Source organism: Eleutherodactylus coqui, chromosome 4 (assembly GCF_035609145.1).
Source record: "Eleutherodactylus coqui strain aEleCoq1 chromosome 4, aEleCoq1.hap1, whole genome shotgun sequence".
NCBI lineage: Eukaryota > Metazoa > Chordata > Amphibia > Anura > Eleutherodactylidae > Eleutherodactylus > Eleutherodactylus coqui.
Genome location: NC_089840.1, coordinates 173043478 through 173068753, shown reverse-complemented (window position 1 = coordinate 173068753; position 25276 = coordinate 173043478). Strand labels below are relative to the sequence as shown.

The 25276-nt window shown below is 45.3% G+C and overlaps 1 protein-coding gene across 1 annotated transcript in view; it reads left to right on the top strand.

The window, feature by feature from the left end:
- CHUK (component of inhibitor of nuclear factor kappa B kinase complex) overlaps positions 1-25276 on the top strand; it is a 54754-nt gene that overhangs the window by 1214 nt on the left and 28264 nt on the right. The window contains exons 2-8 of the mRNA XM_066600397.1: positions 3851-3945; positions 16391-16505; positions 17285-17354; positions 19277-19365; positions 19481-19570; positions 19924-20048; positions 23126-23233. Of these exons, the coding sequence (XP_066456494.1) occupies positions 3851-3945; positions 16391-16505; positions 17285-17354; positions 19277-19365; positions 19481-19570; positions 19924-20048; positions 23126-23233 (692 nt within the window). The remainder of the gene's footprint in view (positions 1-3850; positions 3946-16390; positions 16506-17284; positions 17355-19276; positions 19366-19480; positions 19571-19923; positions 20049-23125; positions 23234-25276) is intronic.

Genomic DNA, 25276 nt, shown 5'->3' with positions numbered 1-25276 from the left:
AGAGGAAGGCAACCCCCCCCCATGAAGCCAATTTTACTAAAATGCTGTCCTGATTCCAGTCTGGCAATCAGAATAATCCCCTGTCACTGACCCTTCTGAAGTAATCGGTGATATAACTCTTAAAGGGGTTGTCTCGCGAAACAAAGTGGAGTTATACACTTCCGTATGGCCATATTAATGCACTTTGTAATGTACATCGTGCATTAAATATGAGCCATACAGAAGTTATTCACTTACCTGCTCCGTTGCTAGCGTCCTCGTCTCCATGGTTCTGTCTAAATTCGCTGGCAGCTTGCTTTTTTAGACGCGCTTGCGCAGTCCGGTCTTCTCCTTTCAGCACGAGCCGCTTCAGTGTGCTCCCCGCTACAGCTTTTCTGCGCATGCGCAGACGAGCTGTCACTGCTCGGGAGCGCGCTGGAGCGGCCATTCTGTACCATCCTCTGTTAGAGGAAGGTGCAGAAACTGGAGCTGCCGTCCCGAGAAGCCGCCCAGGTGTCCAGCTGTCCCGAGAAGCCGCCCAGGTAAGTGATGGGTCGGGGGTGATGTTCACTGACAGGTGAAGGCTCCGGAGCCTAGCGCTGGGCTCCGGAACCTAGCGCTGGGCTCCGGAACCTAGCGCTGGGCTCCGGAACCTAGCGCTGGGCTCCGGAACCTAGCGCTGGGCTCCGGGGCCTTCACCTGGGCTCCGGGGCCTAGCGCTGGGCTCCGGGGCCTTCACCTGGGCTGAGGGTCTAGCGCTGGGGAGCCGGGAGCGTAGCGCTGGGGAGCCGGGAGCGTAGCGCTGGGGAGCCGGGAGCGTAGCGCTGGGGAGCCGGGAGCTAGCGCCAGTTACCTGCTGCCTGGCGGTGGGTGACTGGTCGGCGGCTGCGGTGGGTCCGGTCGGCGGCTGCGGGGCGTCGTGTTGTCATGGAGACACAGCTGGCAGCGTCTCGGGAGCGCGCACGTCGGGCTGCAGCAAGCGAAGGGAAAAGAGACGGCGGCCATCTTGGGGAAACTTTTATAAGTTGCTGAAACGCTGGAACGGTAAGTACAAACCAGCTAGAAAAGCCATTTACAGGGGGGCTTAGTAATGTATGCTTAATGGGGGGGACTGGGCAAAAAAAAAAATTCACTGCTTCCTCGAGACATCTCCTTTAATATTGTAACGCTCCAGAAAGTCATCCAGGCCCCTCCTATACTCTTTTATCGAGGTCGCCATCACCACGGTCTCAGAAAAGAGTCCAATAGTTTCACTGCTCTTACACTAAAGAACCCCCTTCTATGTTGTATAGAAACCTTCTTTACTCTAGATGTTAAGGGCGTCCCTTTGTTACAGTCCTGGGTATAAATAGATGATGGGAGAGCTCTCTGTACTGTCCCCTGATATAATATACATAATTAGAGCGTCCCCTCGTCACAGTCCTGGATATAGACAGATCGGCATCCGCATGGGTTTACAGCAAATTGCAGACATTCAAAGGCATGTAAATTTGCTTTTCCGCTCAGACTCGTGGATATGAATTACGGATTCCACAGCGGGGAAAAATCGCAGCACGCTCTATTTTGCTGTGAACTCTGTGCTGATGTCCTCTATTGAAGTCCATGGAGGCCATCCAGCCCGCAGCCCATTCACAATTAGCATTGCGTATAGCCCGCGGGTCCCCGCATTATCGCTAAGTGGCTGCGCAAGAAATACAAAGATTGAAAAAAAGCAACAAAACTGTACTTCACGTGACCGATGGCGAGCCACTGCGGTCATCCGCAATACAGAGACCACAGGTACGCAGCGTCACTGTCTGGGCTCACATCTGGAATCTGCCGTGGGCCTCCCGCATGCGGACTCCGGTCCGTCCGTGTGAAATCGGCCTTCTTAATTGTGCAAATTGGCATGATATATTGCCTAGCATCGTCAGTAATGCCTCTTTTAGGGTATAAAGCCACCATGTCTTTAAAAGCTACAGTTACTCCACAGTTTTTATACACTGCTGGGGGAGCAAAAAATGGAGAGTTGTTTATGGATTACTCGGCATACGTCATCCTTATTTTGATGCGCATAAAATATCTGAACCCGTCATAGGGGCTTCTTTCCACAGCATAGGTCTATTAAAGGGCGAGTTGAGACCTTTGACATTCATAGAGATTTTAAATGCCCTTGTAAAAAGATAGGAGCAACTGCTTGAGCTGGGAGAGAATATGGAAGGGCCCTGCAGAAGAGGTAATCTGTTTCATCGCACTTGTAAGATTCACAGTGGAGTCAGATGGTTTGAGGCAGTTTAAGAAAGTGAAGAGTGAGTGTGAACTGGCTGATGTGGCTGGAGCGGAAGGAGGCGAGGGCTGATGTCGTGGCTGGGGCGGAGGGAGGCGAGGGCTGATGTCGTGGCTGGGGCGGAGGGAGGCGAGGGCTGATGTCGTGGCTGGGGCGGAGGGAGGCGAGGGCTGATGTCGTGGCTGGGGCGGAGGGAGGCGAGGGCTGATGTCGTGGCTGGGGCGGAGGGAGGCGAGGGCTGATGTCGTGGCTGGGGCGGAGGGAGGCGAGGGCTGATGTCGTGGCTGGGGCGGAGGGAGGCGAGGGCTGATGTCGTGGCTGGGGCGGAGGGAGGCGAGGGCTGATGTCGTGGCTGGGGCGGAGGGAGGCGAGGGCTGATGTCGTGGCTGGGGCGGAGGGAGGCGAGGGCTGATGTCGTGGCTGGGGCGGAGGGAGGCGAGGGCTGATGTCGTGGCTGGGGCGGAGGGAGGCGAGGGCTGATGTCGTGGCTGGGGCGGAGGGAGGCGAGGGCTGATGTCGTGGCTGGGGCGGAGGGAGGCGAGGGCTGATGTCGTGGCTGGGGCGGAGGGAGGCGAACCTTGGTAGTGTGTTATGAAGCTGAGATCTTACCAGAATACAGAAGCAGTAATAATGGTGTGGAAATGCAATTTACTAAAGAAGTATATGTGGCATACCTGTATAATGCCCAGAGACTTAGCCAAAAATAACACATGATACCCCTAGTACTAAATCTACATTTATAGAGGCTAGTTGCTTGATTCTAAGACTAATTGAATTAAGTAAGCAATTGGCACTTAAATTAAAGGCCTATTTCCACGCAATGAATATCGCTCAAAATCCATTCAAACACCTTTGAGCGATATTTGTTCAGTGTAAATATTGCTCACTTGTTGTTTGCGGTTGTTTTAAGCTAACTTTTCAGTTAGCTTAAAAAAAAGTCATTGGCTTCTTGTTCCGTGTAAACACTACTCTCTCAGCGCTTCCTATTTCAAGCATTCGCAAAAAGCCTGAAAAATCATTCTGCATCCTCAAAAAGCCTGAAAAATCCTATTAGGACTTATATTTGGGGTAGGTCTTATTTTTAGGGAAACGGTATCTGTGAACTAACTCTGAGAGCACACTGTATGAAATATGGTAGTGTGCAGCTAGCCATGCAGTGCTAATAATGCTGCCATCAGACCTTGTGGGACATGAGTAGTGTCTGTCATGGCAGTTATATTGCAAGCTGTTTGCTTTTAGTTAGTTTGTTGCTATGTGTTTTGTAATAAAAAAGGATTTGAGCGCTCCTTTTTTTTTTCTCCCCCTATTCTCCACTCCCCTTCGTGTTTGTATATTTCATGGCTGTTGCTGTATATCGGAGTCTGTAATTGTAATTTGCTCAATGAAATTGTTGCATATTGCCTCTTGTAATGAAGAATTTCCACAATTATTTGGCGCAAATCACTGGATGAAATCTCTGCAGATAAATTCAGTCTGTTAATCGGTACCAGATGAGTAATTCAGTGCAGTCATCAACTCAACGCAGATGTATGCAGATTAATAGTAACAATGTTATAAGGCAAATTGGTAGGTTTGTAATGTTGGTTGTGTTTTTTGCTTGTTTAGGATACTGGAGAATTAATAGCCATCAAATCGTGCCGGCTGGAACTTAGTTCGAAGAACAAGGAGCGATGGTGTCAAGAGATCCAGATAATGAAAAGGTTTTGTTCTTTTCTTCCTCCAGACCTTTTGCAGTCGTTCTCTTTCAGTATAAAGGGCTTCTGTTTCTTTTATAATACATTTTTAGAAAGTTCCTCTGAGAATAAGATGATCGTACTGTAGATTGTACTATTGGAGTGACAGTCAGATGTAGCCTTCTGAAATACGGCAAAGAATCCTGGCACTCACCATTGCTGCCTCTTCAGTTCTCTTTCATTGAGTCCTAGCAATACAGAGAATGCGTTTCAAGCTGCAGTAAATAATCAATGTGCAATAAATGGCAATATATCAGGTCTCACAAGGTACTTTATCATGGGATGAAGGCCCATTTAGACACAACGATTTTCACTTTCACTTAAAATTCGCGTAAAAGCCATCTTTTGAGCGCTAATCGTTGTCTAAATATGCCCATCTTGCAGTTTTCTGCCGAAGGTTCGGCAGAATAGCTGATAAGCAGAACCACAGGCGGTCTGCTGTCCATGGTGCTGAATTCTTTATGGAGAGCTAGAGATTAAATAGTTTTCTCTTGGCATCACCTTGCTGAACAATGGAGCTAATTACAGAGCTCAAACCTCCTGCTGAGTTCTGCAACAGCTCCCAGAAGCTCATGTGCATGCAAATGAAGCTGATAAATTACTAATAGCAGTTAGTGCCTTCTAATACTTTATGCAAAACGATTGCTGATCTTTAGATTTTTTTTATTTTTTTTATTTTTTATTTTTTTGAATATTATCTGTGTGTGTAAATGGGCCTTGACTATTGGAAGCCGTCCCAGTTAACTTGAAAGCTGTCCCAATGATCATCACTCAGGAGTAATTATCCCTCACTAAATGTTGGTGGAGGATACCGGAGATCTCTTCAAGCCACCCGTCTCGTTCAGAGTAAACAGGCAACTGTTCATAGATAAGCGACTGCTTGTTTTTCATGAGCCAATTAGTCGGTTGATTTTTAGGTTGAGCTCAAGACTAGGCGACTTCAACAAATAAGCAATTTTCGCTCACCTGCTCTGTCAGGTCCAGTGTTTATATGGTGAAACAGTAACCTGGAATGGCTCATTTCAGTAGTCACTCGGGCAACTATCTCCCTGTGTAAAAGTGCCCTTCGAAATTGGATGTGATCACCTTGATAACAGCAATCGTCAAAGAGTAAAAAAGAAAATCCATCAGTTGCAGTATATGCAAAGTGCATTCGGGTGTGTAATTCGGATCAATACTGCACTCAAAAAGAAATAGATGTCAAATTGCTGTGCAAAAATAGTGGGATACCGTGTTGTGCCAAATAAGCTCACATTCTGAAATAAAAACTGTATGGCTCCAAAAGCTTGTATCCAATACGCCTGTCAGTGCAACTGGTAAGGTTTTAGTCCTCTTTCTGGCTGCAGAATCTGTTATTTTAGTGGGATTCTAACATCGTAGCCATATACCTCAATATTAATATGCTGTTTGCACGATTCAGTCCCCACTGCCAGGAAGAAGTATACATGTCATCAGTCTTGACTGAAGCAGCATGACAAACTTTATTGATTATCTCAAGGGGGGGGATAGGTGGGGGAGGATAGTTGATTTTCATCTAAAGGTTATATGGATTTTTGGAGCACACATAGCTACATTTTGGACAACTGCAGTCCCTCATCAGGCTCCATAGTATTAATGTATGGAAAAATTTCCTTGGCTGTTGTTGTAATTGGGCAATGGTATGTTTTTCTGATAGAAATTATATGAAATGGGTAAAAGTATATTTCCCCTCGTCATCCTGACAGTATACACCTGGAGGTTGTCCGCTGGACACCTGTTGGGACCGGAAGCGAAAAATACAAAAGTCAACTCCCATCACCAGCTCACCAGTGTCTTCCTGTCCCTACAGGACAGTCCTAACGGAACCTCCAGATGTATGCCGGAGGAGAACGAACTCCAAGGCAGCCTGTCCCCCCTGGGGGAGTTCCCTCTCTGTTGGGCTGGCAGGGTATGCCCAGGTGAGACCACGTAAGCGGAACCCTCACCCGCAGGATAGCGCAGTCTGCACCTCTTTAAAGCGTGCTGTTAGCACCAGATCTCCCCAGCACGCTGCCCATGGGGTTTGCTGGCTGGGAGAAGCAGAAATCCCAGTACCTGGCTTCCCTGTCGGCGCGGCGCTCGGAGTGTCGGCGGCTCAGCATGGCGTTCAACAGGGCATCTGGCTTCTCTCTGGGGCCGCGGGAGCAGCGGCCGGCTTCAGCAGCAGTGCGGTGAGTAGGCACAGTATCCCCGGGGTCTGACGCAGTGGAGGGATGTCAGACGTCGCCGTGTCACGTAGGGGCGGAGCCACGGCCCGGGAGGTGTGTCCAGCATCGGGAAGACGCCAAATTTGACATTTTAAAGCACAGAGTTCCTCTGCTGCTGCCTGGGCTGGAGTTTCATGCAGGATGTCAGCCAGGGAAGCCACCGAGAGCGGTTTACTTGTATGTAAACCTCTATTGTGGGATTTTCTGCCTGGGAACTGTCTAAATGTTGCTGGAATTCTGCCTATCTCCGTTTTTCTTGTAGGACAGAGATACGCAAAAAAGCAGAGATGCAAAAAAACAGATCCACAAATGTCCCGTCTGTATGCGGCGCCTTGATGGTAGTCATGCAAAGCCGTTTTGTGTAGACTGTATGGCCAAGGTGGTCTGGGAGGAGGGCTCCTCGGCCATGGCCGACATTCGTTCGGTGATCCGAGAGAAAATTGAGGCATCTCTCTCCAACCTTCCCCTTCCACCCCTAGCAATAAGGGCAAGGCAGATGTTCATGGAAGATTCGGAAGAAGGACTCCTGGAAGATCCCCCTTCAGAATCAGCGCCACCGACAGAAGATGCTAAGAAGTACTTCTTTTCGTCAGTGGATATGGGCCAACTGCTGAGCACAGTTCAGCGCACCATGCAAGTGGAGGAAGAGGCTCCGCAACAGCCAGCTGCTTACCTCTACTCCAGCAAGCGACAGGATTACTGGTGGACGCCTCAATGGAGTCTGTGAGATTTGGAGTCCACTCGGCAGTTCTCTCCAACACAGCTAGGAGGGCTGTTTGGGTTAAAGCCTAGACCGGGGACAGTATGTCAAAAAACAGACTCTGTGCCCTGCCGTTCCAGGGCCACAGGATCTTCGGACCTTCCCTGGACTCGTTACTGGAGAAGGCTTTGGACAAGAGCCACGGGCTCCCTACGGAGAGAACCTTCAGGCGCCCTTCTTCCTCCTACCCTCCATCATTCGTTCCCTCCAGGTCGTACAAAGGGAAAGGGAAGACTGGACGCTGGTCCTACCCCAAGGGCGGAAAGAGTGAGACGTCGCCCTCGGGGCCATCTATGATTAAGACCCTACAGGTGGGGGCTAGACTAACCCAGTTTGCTTCCAGGTGGGAGGAAGTGACATCCAGCTCCTGGGCCCTGTGCCTTATCAATGAGGGCTACAGGATTGAGTTTTCCTCCTCCCCCTCCCCGTAGGTTTGTGGTTACCCCCTGCTAGTCGCTCTCGCTCTCTCAGGCTCTGCAGCTGGTGGTGCAAGAGTTGCTATCCCTAGGGGCCATTGTTCAGGTCCCTGTGGAGGATTGGTTCAGTAATTGTTACTCCCACCTGTTGCTTCTTAAGAAACCCAACTGTTCTCACAGGACGATTATTAACTTAAAGTTCCCGAACGAAATTATCTCTTACAGGAGGTTTAAGATGGAGTCAGTATAGTCAGCGATTCCATTAATCGCAACTGATATTGTCATGGCCACCCTTGACCTGAAGGACGCTTACTACCATGTCCCTATTCACCCAGATTCTCAGCAATTCCTACGGTTTGCTCTGGCTGTTGATGGATTGGTCCTGCACTTTGTTTGTATGCTTGCCGTTCGGGATCTCTTCGGCACCTCGGGTGTTTTCCAAAATAGTGTTGGAAATGGTAGCTTTCCTTAGGGCCAATAATGTAATGATCATCCCATATTTGGATGATTTACTGCTGATAGCGGGGTCGGTTTCGGAGCTCCAGGCTCATATTGATTTCACTTTTCACCTGTTTGAGTCGTTGCGATGGATCGTTAACTACGATAAATCCAGTCTCCTTCCTGAACACCAGAAGAAATTCTTGGGGGTAATCTTGGACTCTCACCACCAGTGTTTTTCCCTTCCTCCTGAGAGGCAGAAGGCGGTGATAGATGCATGTTGGTCACTTTTTCTCTCCTCTAAGGTTTCCATTAGGGAAGGCATGAGGGTCCTAGGCCTCATGACGTCCTGCATTGGGGTAGTTCCATGGGCCTAGCTTCACTGCAGAACCCTTTAGGCGTTTGCCCTCAGTAATTGGGATAGATCACCTTCTTCCCTGGATCAGATAGTTTCTCTTTCTCCTAAGATCAAAAAATCCTTAAAGTGGTGGTTGTCAATGACCAACCTTGCCAGATCCACAGTTTGGGGACGCAGGGTTCCAATCTCTATCTTCACTGATGCTAGTGCGACTGGCTGGGGGGGGGGGGGGCACTTAGGATGTTATGTCTAGGGGGGCTGGAACCAAGAGGAGGCGTCTCAGTCTTCCAATTCTAAAGAACTTTGTGCTGTCTGGAAGGCTGTTCATGGCTTCAAGGCAGAAATCAGGGGTAGACACAAAAATTTTTTCAGACAATATGACAACTATGTCCCTCATTCATCACCAAGGATCCACCCAGAACCCGCGACTCCAAGGCCTAGCGGCGAACTTCCTCGGCTGGACAGAACGGACTCTCTCCGTCACAGCCTTCCACATAAGGGGTCCAGAAAACCTTACGGCAGACCAATAGACCCGGGGGAGTGGACACTTCACCTGCATGCGTTCTGTCTGATCACAGAAGAGTGGGGGACACCACAAGTGGACTTATTCACCTCGCAGGAGAATGCCAAATGCCCCCGTTTCTTCTCCAGGGGAGCGGACAGGTGTTCACTGGGAATAGATTGCTCTTTCGCAGACCTGGGACTGGGAGCTCGCCTATGCCTTCCCACCAATACCTCTAATTCCACTGGTCCTGAAGAAGATCCTGGGGTCTCCAGGCTCTGTCATTCTAGTTGCTCCCTTCTGGCCCAAGAGGCCCTGGTTCCCACTCCTGGCCGCTCTCTCGACCCAGGACCTTATCCACCTACCTCAGAGAGACGACCTCCTGCAGCAAGGTCCTCTGATATGCCCAGAGGTCTGAAAGTTCAGACTAGCGGCCTGGAAACTGAGCGGGTAAAATATCTGAACCAGGGTCTGTCAGGAAGAGTAGTGACCACCTTATGTGAGAGTCTTAAAAAATCTACCAGGAATATTTACGTTAGAATTTGGGATACATTCTCAAAGTGGCTGGGTCATAGCATCCACGATCTCCGACAGCCAAACATTAGTCAAATCCTAGATTTCCTGCAGGATGGTCTGGATATGGAGCTAAGTCCTAGTACCCTCAAGGTTCAGGGAGCCGCCTTGGGTGACCATAGGTTGATCAAGAAATATCTCAAAGGGGTGGTGGTAAGACTTCACCCCTTCATTAGGAAAACAGTGCCCCCCTGGGACCTTAATATAGTACTGCAGGCGCTCTGTGAGCACCCCTTTGAGCCCCTGGAGGAGCTCTCAATTAGGATCCTTTCCTACAAAGTAACTTTCTCATCGCCATCATGTCTGCTAGATGGATTGGGGAGATTCAGTCCCTCTCCATTAAGACCCCATATATGACCAATTTTTCAGACAAAATAGTGTTCAAACCTGACCCCTTTGATACCCAAGAAGATAAAAGACATATTCGCAGCCAATTTTATCCCCCTGCTAGACCAGGTTAAAAAACTGTTAGCAAACTACGACATACCCCTGATATCCTGGTTTGGCAGAAGGAATATTCTGAAATCCTACATCCTACCAACAATCCTTTACAGGATAAGGATGCTACCAATTTATATCCCCCCCCCCCCCAAGCTTCTTTAAAACCCTGCGCTCGGCGTTCACAGGCTATGTATGGAGGTACAAAAGACCAAGGCTGGCCTAAAGCCTAATGACAAAAAGGAGGTTTGAAGGAGGCATGGACCTCCCGAATGTATTAGATTACTACCGGGCCTCACAGCTGGGCTACTGAATGGACTTGGTCCAACTGAAAAGAGACCCCCTCCTGTCTAAACTGGCCACAACCCATAACTGTAGTTCTATGGAGGACCTGTGGTATCCAGAAAAGAATAGATACAGAGCGAAGGACTTTAACCCCTTAACGACCAGCCCATAGTGTTTTTACGTCCTCCCGAAGTGGGCTTTATTCTCTGAGGACGTAAAAACATGTGTCCTGCAGAGAATAATGCCCCTCGGGCTGTGGACGTGACAGCTCCATGCTGTTGGTGTCCGCAGGTAGCTGACAGCATGGAGCTGTCATCCCGCTGTATGTGGTTTCCAGTCATATGATCACCGTTATCCATCAGATAAGTTAAAAGGTAAAAAAAAAAAAAAAAAAAAAGTTAAAAGTAAAAAAAAGTTTAAAAAGTTAAAGTTTCATCTCCCCTTATGGATCGTATCCGTAAGGGGGGATGAAATTACGTACCCAAGGTCCCAGATTTGTTCCCTGGTGGGATGTTGATCCGCGGATCTTACCCCAGCTTCGGTGCATGCGCCCGTCAGCATGATGGCTGACGCATGCGCAAAAGTGAAAGATTGCCCAAGAAATATAAAATCTCCCTGCTGCTGGCTACCAAAGGTAGCCAAGAGCCTGGAGATGTCACGGGGAGCCGCAGTATGCGGTTACTGGTCACGTGATCGCCGTTATCCAATGCATAATGGCGATCACGTAAAAGTTCTTTAAAAAGTGGCAGTTTCATTTCCCCTCACCGATGTGATCGGTTGGGGGAGATGAAACATCTTCTCGGAGGCTTCCGCATTTGAATCCAGATGCGATTATCCTCCATGGATCCTTCCGGCTGCTGCGCATGCGCTCGCCGGCAAAATGCCGGACACATTCGCAGGAGCCGGGAAGCCCAGGAAATTTTAAATCTCCTTGCTCCCAGCGACCAATGGTTGCTGAGTGCTTGGAGCAGTGACCGGCGGCCTCGCTGAGCGGTCCCCGGTCACATGATAAAGTAGCGAACTAACATTAGGCCGGTCACACATGACCGGAGAGGAATTACAGGTTCTGCATGCGCTTGATCAGCGGTAATCCACGGATCAATCGCATGCATTGGATTACACAATTCCCCCCAATTAGCGGGTCGGAATTACGTAATCCACTCGCAGAAACAGAACACAGCATGCTATATTTTACCACGAATATCTGCAACCTAGAGCCCTTTGTGCTCTATGACCGCGGATATACCCGCACCCCATATGCAAACACATTGTGTACGGGCTGCGGGTACCCGAGTCATCTCTAAGCGACGGCGCGGGAAATGCAAACAAAAAACCGCCTGTGTGAGTAGGCAGTTATGCGCAGTACATTACGCAACCGTACGCAGGGTCACAGCCGGGCTCACAGCTGGAATCCGCTGCAGGCCTCGGCAAGCGGATTCCGCCTACGGCTACATGAGCACGGCGTTATTCAGACCGCTACCTGTAATCCGTAATTTACAAGAATCCCCAGGAACGTTCGCCTTCCTGCAGTTCCAGGAGCAGCTTGTTGAGCGCCTTCTCTGTGAGACCGCTGCACCGCAGCAAGATTACAAAGCCTCACAGCGCCACTTTCTACACCCCATCCCTGCCGCTGAGGTTACGAAATACCCACCAAAATACATGAAAGGAGGGGGGGGGGGCGATACCCGGTTTTCTTGCCCCATGTGCCCAGCCCAACCAGCCTCCGTAATTACCCCTTTCTTCGGACATAAAACGCAGTTTATATTATTACCTTTATCTAATATTTAGGGAATGCCAAAAAATGGGGATGGCGGGGGGGGGGGGGGGGAGGGGGGAGGGATTATTTTTAGGAAGTCAAATTTTTTTCCGTATAAGTGGGCAATGGGGCCTGGAATTTATTCAGTTCTGCCCTGAAATCCAGCGGGCATTCCCTCCATTATGGGCCTAGCCATGTGTCCTGTAAGTAGATTAGGGCCACAATGGGTATGTTTCTGAACAGGGGACAAACAGGGGTATCCATTTTGGGGTGAAAGTCTTCATTCCTATGTACACCGTACAAAAAAAACAGTTTTTAAATTGACAAAATTGCCAAACAAATGAAAATCGTAATTTTTTCCTTTTGCTCTGCTTAGAGTCATTCAAATACTTTGGGGTCAAAATATGCAGTACACCCCTAGATGAATTTGTTAAGGGGTCTAGTTTTTGAAATGGGGTCATTTGTGGGGGTTCTCTATCGTTTTGGACGCTCAATGGCTCTACATGTGGGCAATGGGGACTGGAATTTATTCCGTTGTACCCTGAAATCCAACGGGTGCTGTAAGGAGAATTTATGTGTTTATCAAAGAGAAGACGATCCCAGATCTCGTGCAGAAGTCTGAGCCCAGGAGAAATTCAAATCAAACCAGCTTTTGTGGTATCAAGTGATTTTCTGCTTTATTCTGAGGTGGACAAAGCATATATACCCTAAATGACATCATAGCAAAAAGTATATACCTTCAAGATGAATGAGATTTATAATAGGCTAAAACAAAAAATGATTAATAAAGTTACACCTTCTAGGGTGTATCTATTACATACAATGAGACCATTATGAATTCAGGAGAAAGGAATGCATGTAATGCTTTACAGGCCTCTACCCCCTGTAGTCTATAGTTTCCTGTCTATAGATATGCATACATGGGGGGTCTAGTAGACTCTCATCTTTCCTGAGAAGACATGGAGGCCTAAAGAAGGGTTACATTTAACCCCTTACTCATACTAGTATCATGCTCTACAATGCAATATAGAATAATTAACTGATACATTGATCTACAATTTTCTTAACAGGTGCTCCTTCCATTATAGGCCTAGCTATGTTTCCTTTAAGTAGATTAGGGCCACAATGGGTATGTTTCTGAACACGGGACAAATGGGGGTATCCATTTTGGTGTGAAAGTCTTCATTCCTATGTACACTTTCCAAAAAAAAACAGTTTTTAAATTGACACAATTGCCAAAAAAATGAAAATCGTAATTTTTTCCTTCTGCTTGGCTTAGATTCATTCAAAAACTGTCAAGTCAAAAAAGTCATCATACCCCTAGATAAATTCGTTAGGGGGTCTACTTTTCAAAATGGGGTCACTTGTGGGGGTTCTCCATCGTTTTGGTCACTCAATGGCTCTACAAGTGGGCAATGGGGACTAAATCTCCTTCAAGCAAAATTTCTGTTCCGAAAGCCACCGGTTGCTCCTTTCATTTTGGGCCCCATTGTGCATATAGACGTAATACTAGGGCCACAATGGGTATGTTTCTGAGCACAGGACAAACGGGTATCCATTTTGGGGTGCAAATCTTCATTCATATATGTGCTGTACAAAAAAACTGCTTTTAAAATGACAGAATTACCAAAAAAATGAAAATTGTATTTTTTTTCCTTCGGCTTGGCTTAGATTCATTCAAAAACTGTCAAGTCAAAAAAGTCATCGTACCCCTAGATAAATTCGTTAAGGGGTCTACCTTTCAAAATGGGGTCACTTGTGGGGGTTCTCCATAGTTTTGGTCACTCAATGGCTCTACAAGTGGGCAATGGGGCCTAAATCTCCTTCAAGCAAAATTTCTGTTCCGAAAGCCACCGATTGCTCCTTTCATTTTGGGCCCAATTGTGCATCCAAACGTAAGATTAGGGCCACAATGGGTATGTTTCTGAGCACGGGACAAACAGGGGTATCCATTCTGTGGTGCAAATCCTAATTTTCATGTGTACTATAGAAAAAAGTCCTGTCTTTAAAATGACATATTTGCAAAAATATGAAATCTTTGTTTTTCTCTTCTAAATTGCATTGACTCCTGAAAAAAAAACTGTGGGGTTAAAATACTCATGACACCCCTCAGTGAATACGTTAAAGGGTGTAGTTTTTAAAATGGGGTCACTTGTGGGGGTATCCATCATTTTGACTCCTATGAGCCTTTGGAATCTTGGATTGGTGTAGGAAAACAAAGTGTTCCTCAAAATGCTGAAAAGTAATGTTACATTTGTACATCTCCTAAATGGTTAAAAAAAAACGAAAGTTTTTCCAATGTGCGCCCAAAATAAAGTAAACGGATGGAAATATAAATCTTAGCAAAAATTTCTATATTATGTTTGCACATATTTGAGATATTGCAGTTGGAAATGTGAAAAAATGACGATTTTTTTTCAAAATTTTCCCAATTTTGGCGCTTTTAATAAATAAACACAAATTCTATCGGTCTTTTTTTTCCACCTAAATGAAGTACAACATGTGGCGATAAAACAATGTCAAAATCGCTTGGATATGCAAAACCTTTCTGGTGTTTTTCCATGCTAAAGTGACACGTGTCAGATTTGCAAAATTTGGCCTGGTCATTAAGGCGTAAACAGGCTTGGTCACTAAGGGGTTAACCCCCTTCTGAGAGGCCCCTGCGAGGTGTGGGACGGCCTGAAAGAAAATCTAGCTCCTAAACCCTCTCCATCCGCTCCATTGAGCTTGATCTGTAGACTAATAGATCTGCCACTAGACTCAGTCTCCACTTCGGTATGGGGAAAATTTAAAGCTATTACAGTTGAAGACCTGCAGGTCTTGGCCCACCTACCAGCACAGGAGATAGTAAGTTCCCTGCTTCCGGCTTAGACCCCCTCCTTTCTCCTCCGAGCCACAGTAGAAAGAGTTATAAGAGAGTTTCTTAGGATCCATAAATCAACCAGACCCCTAACCCCTTTTGAGCGCTCATTGGTGGAATCAAACTGTAGAACAAGAAAAATCTCTAACTTGCGTCAACAATTCATCATACCCCACCCCTCATCCAAACCAACCTTTATGACCACCTGGGAAAAGGAACTGGGAATATCCTTGTCACAGGGAGACATTTAAAAAATCCTAATCACTTCTTTTGGCCTCTCCCCATGCGTCTTATCCCAGGAATCCCACTGCAAACTCTTGATAAGGTGGTATAGGACCCTGCAGTGGCTCTATGTATACAAGTTGGCACCTCACAACAAATGCTGGAGATGCAACGCCTAAGAAGGCTCCTACCTGCACATTTGGTGGTCCTGCGAGAGACTGATGCCCTTTTGGAAAGGAGTGGGCGAAGTGCTGGGGAAAATCAAACAAAACTTCACGCTAACGCCCGAAATAGTGTTTCTATGGAAAACGTCTCCTGGGTTTCACCCGCAAAGAGATAAGCTGATAACGCCTGCCTGATGGACGCCACTAAGGCCCTGATCCCCCTGCACTGGCGAAGCGAGGTACCCCCTTCCGTATCTCAATGGAAGGAGAAAGAAGATATGATCTACAATCTAGAGGAACTAGCGAGCTGGCAAAACAACTCCTACGATAAATTTATAAAAATTTGGTATCCCTGGCGTGACCTGAGACTCCTGGACATTCTGCAGCAGTAAGAAGAGACTCTCCCCTCTTCTCTTCTCTCCTCCACTGCTCCTCTCGTTTCTTCCCTACCCCCCCCCCCCCCTTTTTTTTTTCTCCCCCATTAACACTATTTCTCCTGAAGAGATGATGTTTTAACTTGAAAAGTTACGGGCGTTGACACAGCTTCCCTTTGTGCCCCGCCCGTATAGGGCTGGTAAGACCTGGAGCCAAGCCCGTTGTTTGTCCTTGTTGTGCCACACTGCGACGACCATCTCTGTATTTACAGTAGACAGTAAAACTGAATGCACCATCTAGCCTTGACAGAGCATAGCCGTATGTGATTTCCCCTGTTCCCCCTTCCTTTTTCTTTCTGTATCACAAAAATCTTTGAATAAAAATTGATTTGAAAAAAAAACAAAAAACCTGACCTTTTTCCAGCCCAAAGTCCTTACGGATTTTCACAGGGAGCAGGTCATAGTCCTTTCCTCTTTCTGCCAGGATCCTCATAACGTCAAGGAACAGTGGTTCCATAACTTAGACATCAGGCGTGCAGTCTTAACGTATTTGGAAGCCACCAATTCCTTCAGGAAATCGAATAATGTTTTTATTCAATTTCAGGGATCGGGCAAAGTAAGGGCTGCTACTAAGGACTCCATAGCGCAATGGGTCAGAAGGGCTATCGAGGACGCATACCGTTCCCAAGGGATTTCCCCCCGGGCAACCTTATAGCCCACTCCACCAGGGCGGTTGCTTGTTCCTGTGTGGACTCAATCATTCCCTTAAAAAAGCCAATGTCCTAGACCACATTGCCTGTCTGTGCCCATTTGGTAATATGCCTGTCTTTCCTTGCATTCCTCATGAACTGCAAAATTATTAAAATATTGATGTCTGAGGATTAGAGAAAAGGCAATGAAAACCAATAAAAATTAGATTAAGCAAAGGGGTCATTTAGCTACCGAGCACGGTTGTCTTATTGCCTGCTGTAGCTAGTCTTTCTCTTTCCTTTGTTCTTGTCTTTTTCACTTTCTTACCTGATTTTTCTTTTGTTTTTGCAGATTGAATCATCCTAATGTTGTCAAGGCTTGCGAGGTGCCACCTGAGATGGACACTATGGTGAATTCAGTGCCACACTTGGCAATGGAGTACTGTTCTGGTGGAGACCTGCGTAAAGTATGTGAAATACGGACAAAATCCGCTAGATTAATTCAGCTGTCGGCTCATTAATTTGTATTAGTTTTTGTTCTTTACAACAAAGGCCTGTAATACTGTGTTGGATTTCTCAAAAAAAATCTATAGTTTAATAATAGTCTGTCTGTTTTTAATAGAAAATAGAAAACCTTTAGTGGATTCCAATCTCTTGGGCTGGGCTGTTCGGGGAAAATCTGTATTCAGCCAGTGGGTACGGAGCTCTAGCCATACTACATGTCTGCAGCATTCTACGACTTCAGCTCACAGTTCAGAAATCAAGATTGTTTTATTAGACATTGCGTATATCGCTGTAATCACTTCAGTTCACTGTTCTTTTATTTCTATGGCTCCACTGTGGAGTGAACCTGAACTAGAGCTTCTTATGAGGGGGGTATTGGTTCAGTGTGCTGGCTCCCAGTCAGAGAGAAAAAGATAGAACTGTGCAGAAATGAACTGATTTCAGGTATAAAAACCATGCCAAATAAAACACTCTTATCTCCTGAACTGTGCCCTGAAGCTGTAGAAGGCTGCAGATGCACACTGAAGTGGCTCCTCTGTACTGGATAACTGAATACGAATTTTATATAGAAGCTGACTTGAACTGAATAGGAGATAGGCCGCAGTTGAAAAGTTTATTTTTCTTTTAAAAGTAGCCTGAATCTTTAAAATAGATTAAAGTCTTAATCACCCAAATGTCTTTTGAATTAAAAAAAAGAAACTTTTTTTATGTAATAGTAGGTCTTTTCTTATTTTCACTTTAGTTATTGAACAAGCCAGAAAACTGCTGTGGTTTGAAGGAAAGTCAAGTGCTGAATATATTAAGTGATATTGGTATGTATCCTCCTTAGCAGGCTCCAGCTGTGGGTCCAATGCCTGCTCTTGCTGTATTGTATGTCCCAAATAGAAGACTTTATTTTCACAGTTCATTTCTTGTTTGTTTTCCTCCTTGCATTACATGTTTTAAACCCCTTAGTGACTAAGTCTGTGCTTTACTTACCAACTAATTTTTCAGGGTTTTTATTTTTCATCGTCACGTTCCAGGAGCCTGAAAACGTTTTATTTTTCGGTCGACATGGCTATATGAGGGCATGTTTTTTGCGGGAAGGGTTGTCTAATGACCTCATTTTGGGGTATATAATAATGTACTGTATAACTTTTATTTTATTCTTTTTTTTTTTTTTTTTTTTTTTTTTTTTTTTTTACGGTTTTGGGTGGGAAAAAAAGAAATTCTGTCATTTTTGTGCTTTTGATCTCATTTTTGCAGCATTCAATGTGCAAAATAATGTGATAACATTCTTCTCTGGGTCAGCACGATTCCAGCGACACCAAGTTGTATAAAGGTGTTGTTTTTCTTGTAGTTTTTTTTTGTTTGTTTGTTTTTTTATGATTTGCTTTTGTGTCACCTCATTCCAAGAGCAATATATTTTTTATTTTTTTCAAAAATAGCTATTTTTGGCAGTTTTTTTTGCTTGTTCTTGTTCTCATGGCGTGCATTGTTCAGGTTATTAACATACTAACTTATTTTCTCGGTATCATTGCGAACGCAGAGATACCACATGTATATTTTTCTATATTTGTTTTTTTATATAGTAAGGCCTCCCTCACACAGTTGTTTGCAGAAACGCAGTGATTTTCAATGCTGCGTTTACTGCGGTTTCAGCAGTGTTGTCATGCATTTTTGACAATGTTTTGGCTGCATTTTCAGCACACTTGAAAACGGAACAAAGGATGCTGAAAACAAAAAAAAATACTTGCCTAGCTGGTGCTGTCCAGGTCCCTGCCGCTGCTCTCTGGAGCTCCCAACACTTGTCATCGCTTACAGAGGATCTTTGCTAGTGACAGGGTTTGAAGACCCCGTCTCCAGCAAGAGATTGCTCTGATTCACTGAGCCTTCTGAGTGTCAGCAGACTCAGCCAGTCACAGCCAGCGCTGGCTCTGATTGGCGGAGCCTGTGCTCTTGATCAGAGCGATCCCTCACTGGGAGGCCAGGATTGCAATCCCAGTCACTAGCAATAGATGCCTTGCTGGCTTGACAAGTGCCCAGAGCTCCAGATAACAGCGGCAGGGACCCCGGCGACGGCAGCTGAGTTTTTTTTTTTAAGGTAGTGCAGCTAGCGCTTGCGTTTATCGCTGCTAAAAATGTGGTACCAAGTTGTGCCATGTTTTCAACAATGCTGAAGCCACTGCCCATTCATTTCAACAGGTAACGTAGGGCTGAAAACGGCCAAAGATAGAACAAGCATCACTGTCACAGCACAGCATTGAGGACGCTGAACAGGCAGCGTTAAATGCTGTACAAAAACGACTTCTTGTGGGGGGCCTAAAGGGGAAAGTGTGGGGGTTTGTCTGTTCATTTTTTTTATATACTTTAGTTTGGTCCCACTAGGGGACTTGAATATCTACATCTTTTTTTTATTTTTATTCTTCTAATACACTACTATACTTCAGTATATGGCAGACCCAGAGGATATAGTCAAGCCTGCGGGTGCCATAAAAACCCATCGGGACCCCCCTTCCTTTGTCTACCTTTTACAAACCTTCGGTTCCTGCTTTTGGATGGCAGCCAGGCACTTGCTCTAATAGCCGAGCACCCGCTTTTCCCGGAGACCCGCACTGGACTTCTAATGCAGCACCCTTTTTTGACGGAGCTGCACCTCAAAGCCCCTTATTGGCAGCCGTCAAAAGATGTATGGGTGGTCGTTAAAGGGTTAAGTAAGTTTATTGTAACAATCATTCTATTGATTTCTGCTTAGGTTCTGGAATACAGTATCTGCATGAGAATCGTATCATACACAGAGACTTGAAACCAGAAAATATTGTGCTGCAAGACTGTAATGGAAAGGTAAATGAAACTGCTGTAAAAGGAGGCGGCACTACTTGTAAACTAGAGCTTCATGTGTTATCTATGTGGAAATTATGATATGGAGTCTTTTTAACCCTTATTTTATATTTTCTAGATTGCACACAAAATAATAGATCTAGGATATGCCAAGGACCTAGATCAGGGAAGCCTCTGCACTTCTTTTGTAGGAACTCTACAATATCTGGTATATACTATATATTACTTACTGCAATTTGGAAGCTCTATTTTCTGAACTCCTGTTCAAGCCAACAATGCTCCCTTTTATACACACCTTTCTGTACTTTTCCTTCATTTTTAATCCCAAAAAAAGGTTTTTAAAAGCCTGTGCATTTGGGTGGTGCTCTTTTTTTTTTTTTTTCTCCTCCCTCCACCTTCAAATTTTTTTTTTATTATATATAATCTATCATTGCCATTGCCATAACTGCAATAATAAATTGTACAATATATTTAAGACTTTATAAGGAAATTAAGAAACTTTTTTTTCAGTTAACCATTTAGTTTGAAGACTTGTACATATCTTGTTTGTTCCCTTCTAAGGCTCCTGAACTTTTTGAAAACAAGCCTTACACTGTGACTGTAGATTACTGGAGTTTTGGTACCATGATTTTTGAATGCATAGCTGGCTTCAGACCATTCCTACATAACATGCAACCTTTTACCTGGTGAGTAGCTGCCACTATCTTACACTTTCTTAAACTTTTACCTACTACCCAAATTCCAAAAAAGCTGAGATGCTGTGTAAAATGTAAATAAATGTAAAGAAAAAAGAATGCAATGATTTAGAAATCTGTGACCATATTTTATTCACAATAGAACATATCAGAGGGGGGAGGGGAGACCTTTTTCCATTTCATTTTAAAAAATTACCTAATTTAGAACTTGACAGCAGGAACACATCTCAACAAAATTTGAGTCGGGACCGAGTCTACCATTGTGTAGTGTCCCCTCTTCTTTTTACAGCAGTCTGGGAAGTAAGGAGACCAACTGCTGGAGTTTTGGGAGAGGAATGTTGTCCCATTCTTGTCTGATGTAGGATTCTTGCTGCTCATCAGTCATGGGTCATCTTTGCTGGATTTTTTGATTCATAACACACCAGATGTTTTTCACTGCTGAAAGGTCTGGCCTGCAGGCGGCCGGTTCACCCCTGGACTGTTTTTCTATGAAGCCATGCTGTTGTGATGGATGCAGTATGTAGTTTAGCATTGTCTTGCTGAAATATACAAGGCTTTCTCTGATAGTGATGTTGTCTGGATGGAAGTATATGTTGTTCTACAACCTCTATATACTGCTCAGCACTGATAGTGACTTTCAGGATGTGTAAGCTGCCCGTGCAATAGGCTCTAGTACAACTCCATATAATCAGAGCTGCGGGACCGGGTGCTGCGAACTCATGTCCCTGAAAATAAGCCCTACCCAGATTTTTTTTTTCTGGGGAGGTTTGAAATATAAGCCTACCCCGAAAATAAGCTCTAGCATGCTTACCTAGCAGGCTCGGTCCACGTCCATCCCGTTGCTGTCCGGAGCTCCAGCAGGCTCCCTGCAGTCCTCATCCGCCCACAGAATATTGCTTCCTGGTTACAGGATTCATAAATCCCGCCTCCAGAAAGCGATGGTTCTAATTGGTTCTCAAGCTTACTTTTCCAGTCTTTTATTACCCACCCCATCTTTTGTGAGATGTGTTGCTGCTATCAATTTCCAAATGATTTATGTTTTTAAAATTAAATGGAAAAATGTCTCCCTCTCCCCTCAGATATGTTCTGTTGTGAATAAAAAATGGTTATAACTAGATTTTGTAAGAACTTACCGTAAAATCTCTTTCTCGTCTTGTTCATTGGGGGACACAGCAAAGACCTTGGGTATAGCTTCTGCCACTAGGAGGCGACACTAAGCATAAAAGTGTTAACTCCTCCCACTAGCTATACCCCTCCTGCAAGCAGCATGCTAGATCAGTTTGTATGCAAGCAGTAGGAGCAGCCAGTAGGATACAACAATAATAGATAACAACCATACTCACGAACTGTAACTCATTCCAGCACCGTGTGCGACCACACCAAGGATCCTCCAAACAAGGAGTATACGTTACAGTCCTAATAGCAGACTGGGTGGGTGCTGTGTCCCCCAATGAACAAGACGAGAAGGAGATTTTACGGTAAGTTCTTACAAAATCTAGTTTTCTCGTCTGTTATCATTGGGGGACACAGCAAAGACCTTGGGACGTTCTAGAGCAGTACCCAAGGGGGCGGGAAAATATAACAAGCCGCGTGTGTAAGGAGCAACCTGCCCTTCAACTGCGACCCGCGTTAATGGATTACTACGCATCCAACATGCTCAGACGGAGCTTAAAGGGGCCTAAGTAAAAGGCCCGATCCACCCTCTGGGGGAAGAAATCCTGACAAGGAGCCTCTGATGAGGCACTCGCTGTCAGAGTATACAAGCCGCAAATTGGCCTGAGCATATAACCTTGCTGTGACTGTGAGTCGGCAGGATAAGCTGCTGACGAGTGGAAGTCTGCACATCAAATTCATAACCCGCCGGCAACACCACAACAAAACCGCGCCGCAGCCAATGCAAAAAACCGCGCCGCAGACAGCCGATGCAAAAACACATAGGCATTACGGTCCGCTCGGCGGCGGACTAACAAAACAAACCCACATACTTACCTCCCTTCCTGAGGTAGGGTGGCTCCCGGCTCCAGCAGAGCTTCTTCCCATCATCGCCTGCCTTTGGTCGGGCAGTGGATGCCGGACCATAAATAAGGGGGGCTCTATGGCTGGCGGGTCACATTCAGTTTGGTGGCCGAGTGTGCCTCCTTTTCTTCAGAGGGGGCCCGGCAGACAACAGAGGGCTACTTATCACCTCTGTTCGCCGCCCTCGGTGGGTTAACTGGGAGAGTCCTGCCTCCCCGTTATGCCCTGGCCTTCCGGGAAAAAAATGGAAAAAATGCAAAAGAAAGAAAAAATAGTCTCAGCAGGAGAGACAGTCCTACCTCCTAGACACTAAGCTAAAAACTGATCTAGCTGCTTGCAGGAGGGGTATAGCTAGTGGGAGGAGTTAACACTTTTTTATGCTTAGTGTCGCCTCCTAGTGGCAGAAGCTATACCCAAGGTCTTTGCTGTGTCCCCCAATGATAACAGACGAGAAATGAGATTTCCAAATCACGGCATTGTTTATTTCTTTACATTTTACACTACGTTCCAACTTTTTTCAAAATGGGGTTGTTATATTGGTAGAATTTCTCTAAGGGCAGGCTCACGTAACTTAAGTGCGTATTTCACCTGCATAATACTTGGTTAATGCAGTCAATAATTGTACATTGACTTTCATTGGTCCACACTTGTGTATATTCATTTCGTATAATACACACTTAAAAAAAACAACACGTCATGTTCTATATTTACCATGTATGATGCGTGATAGAGCCCTATTCTTCTCTATGAATGCATATGAAAATGCTGCACACACGCAATTGCATATGTGTGGCATTTATCCACATATTGCTAGGAGAGAACAAGGGGGGGGGCAGGAAGCCACTGCAGGCCAGCGTGTGTGAGATATGATGTACAGGCATAAGCTATCACATTTGCGGTGATCGCAGCTCCACACGGCTACGTGTGAGCCTGCCCTAAAAGTATAATCTCTCTGTAACTTTTTTAAGACTCATGTGTTTCATAGATTTTCTTTATTTAAATGTACTGTTTTATAATACCTTTTCTATATGAAACTGATTCTTATTTTGCAGGCATGAAAAGATCAAGAAGAAAGACCCTAAACACATTTATGCTTATGAAGAGATGTCGGGGGAAATTAGATTCAGCACACACTTACCACAGCCCAATAATTTGTGCAAGTATGTTATTAGTTACATTGAAAATACTGTCACATTTAAAAAGCAAGTTATGAGGTTCAAGCTATTTTCATTGTCATTGTGTCATTCCTAATTGGCAAAACACTTTTTGGCGCCTTTATGCATGTGCTGGTTTAAAAATAATCCGCCTTCGGCCTAATGTCCATGGGTGGAAGATCCTCAAAATGAAATAAAGCATGACGATGGTCCGGAAAACAAATTGCAGCATGCCCAATTTTAGTGCAGCTCCCGCATGGACAGCTTCCATTGACAGGCTACGGATTCTGCAGGAAAGCAGGAGTTTAAAAAAAGCTCCACTGCGCATGTGCTGCGGAGTGCCAGCCAGGACTTCCGCACACATTTGCAAAAAATGAAGACCCGGACGGGTAAGTAGAAGACGCCGTGGCAGGGTCTGATTCCGCTGTGGGCTCCCATGCTAATGAAGCCTTAGTTTAAGAATATTCCTCATGAGATTCTGAAGTTTGAGAAGGGGTTAGAGGGGCCTGGCTCTGGTACTGTAATGCTTTAGGTGTCTACCTTGGGGGGTCTACGTTTGATTAAAAGCTGGTGGATTACCTTTTGATAATTGGGTTTTATTGGATTTATTGCAGCGTTTCTGAGGTCTAGACTCCTCCGTAACGGCTCCACCTTGGGATCTAAAGCTTGTCTTGTACAATCTCGCAAAGCACTCATTCGAGCCAATCAAGTCTTCATCTATTACGTCTCCTACAGTTAAGACACTTTTACACCGAATAATTATCATTCAAACCAGCGCAAATTAACTAATTAACTAATGTCTAGCCAACGACGAATGATAAATCATTCGCTTTATGTTCATCGCTTACTTTATGCAGCATAGAAATCATTGTTGGCTCATTCATTAATCGTTCAGTTTAAACAGCACTTGTATAGTCCTTCTCAGTCACTTAAACAGCGAATGTGAACAGTTTCTCGTGTGAACGAGTCAACAATGTATCTGTCTGTATAAACAGGCTGCCCCGGTGAACTCTGAAATCATTAGCTTGTTCACACGATAATCGTTTGGTGTAAACAGACCCTTTAAATGGTTATTTTAGTGGCCCTAATATCTGCCAGGAGGGTGGGTGGCTCCAGGCCATTGTAATTAATTCCAACCCCTTTACACAGAATTTGGAGGCTAGTCATTATCAGGCCAGATTGCAGCTTTCTTGCCAAAAGTGGCCTACACCTTTCCCCACAATCAGATCATTCTGCTGCCTTTTTGTGTCAAGCACCCAGAAAGAAGCAGAATTTCATTTGCTGGGTGTTTGTAGATGTTTGATTCAGTATATGCAAATCACAGCTTCCTGAAGACAGTCAAATTAACTATTTCAGGTCCAAATAGAAGTAAGGGGGCTACAAAAAGTTTACTTCCTGTCTGCCTGCAACTTAAGGCAATAGGACATAAAATTGCATCCTGTGAATGGCAGGGGCGCAGAATCTGAGTCTATGCCATCTGTGACTCACAGCTGGCCTCCCGCTGCATCAGCAGGGATCAGTGAGAGCACCAATCCTTGCTGTTAACCCCGTGTATGACGTCATCGCAGAGGGCCAATGGGTTGCTGTGGCAACCAGACACCATTGCCCGGCTTCTTGGGCTACCAGGGCATATGATCGCTAGCAATAATGCAATGGACACAGAGCTCTGTCAATTGAAAAATAATTTTTAAAAATTGGACCTTTATTTTTTTTTCAGCACTGCTGCAATCATGTCTTTAAAAAAAGAAAGGGGGAGGGTTTATTGTGCAAAAGTGAAAAAATGAATCGTACCAACATGCGGAAAAAAAAAAAATTCATTGCATGAATTACATGTAATCCTGAAAAAAGGACATATTGAGGGTTTTTTTTCCTTTTTTTCCTTTCTCACTTCCATAACCATGTAATAAAAGTCATACAATGCATTATATGTACACAAAAAAATGAGACAAAGAGAGATTAAAGGGGTTGTCCCGTGAAAGCAAGTGGGGTTATATACTTCTGTATGGCCATATTAATGCACTTTGTAATATACATCGTGCATTAATTATG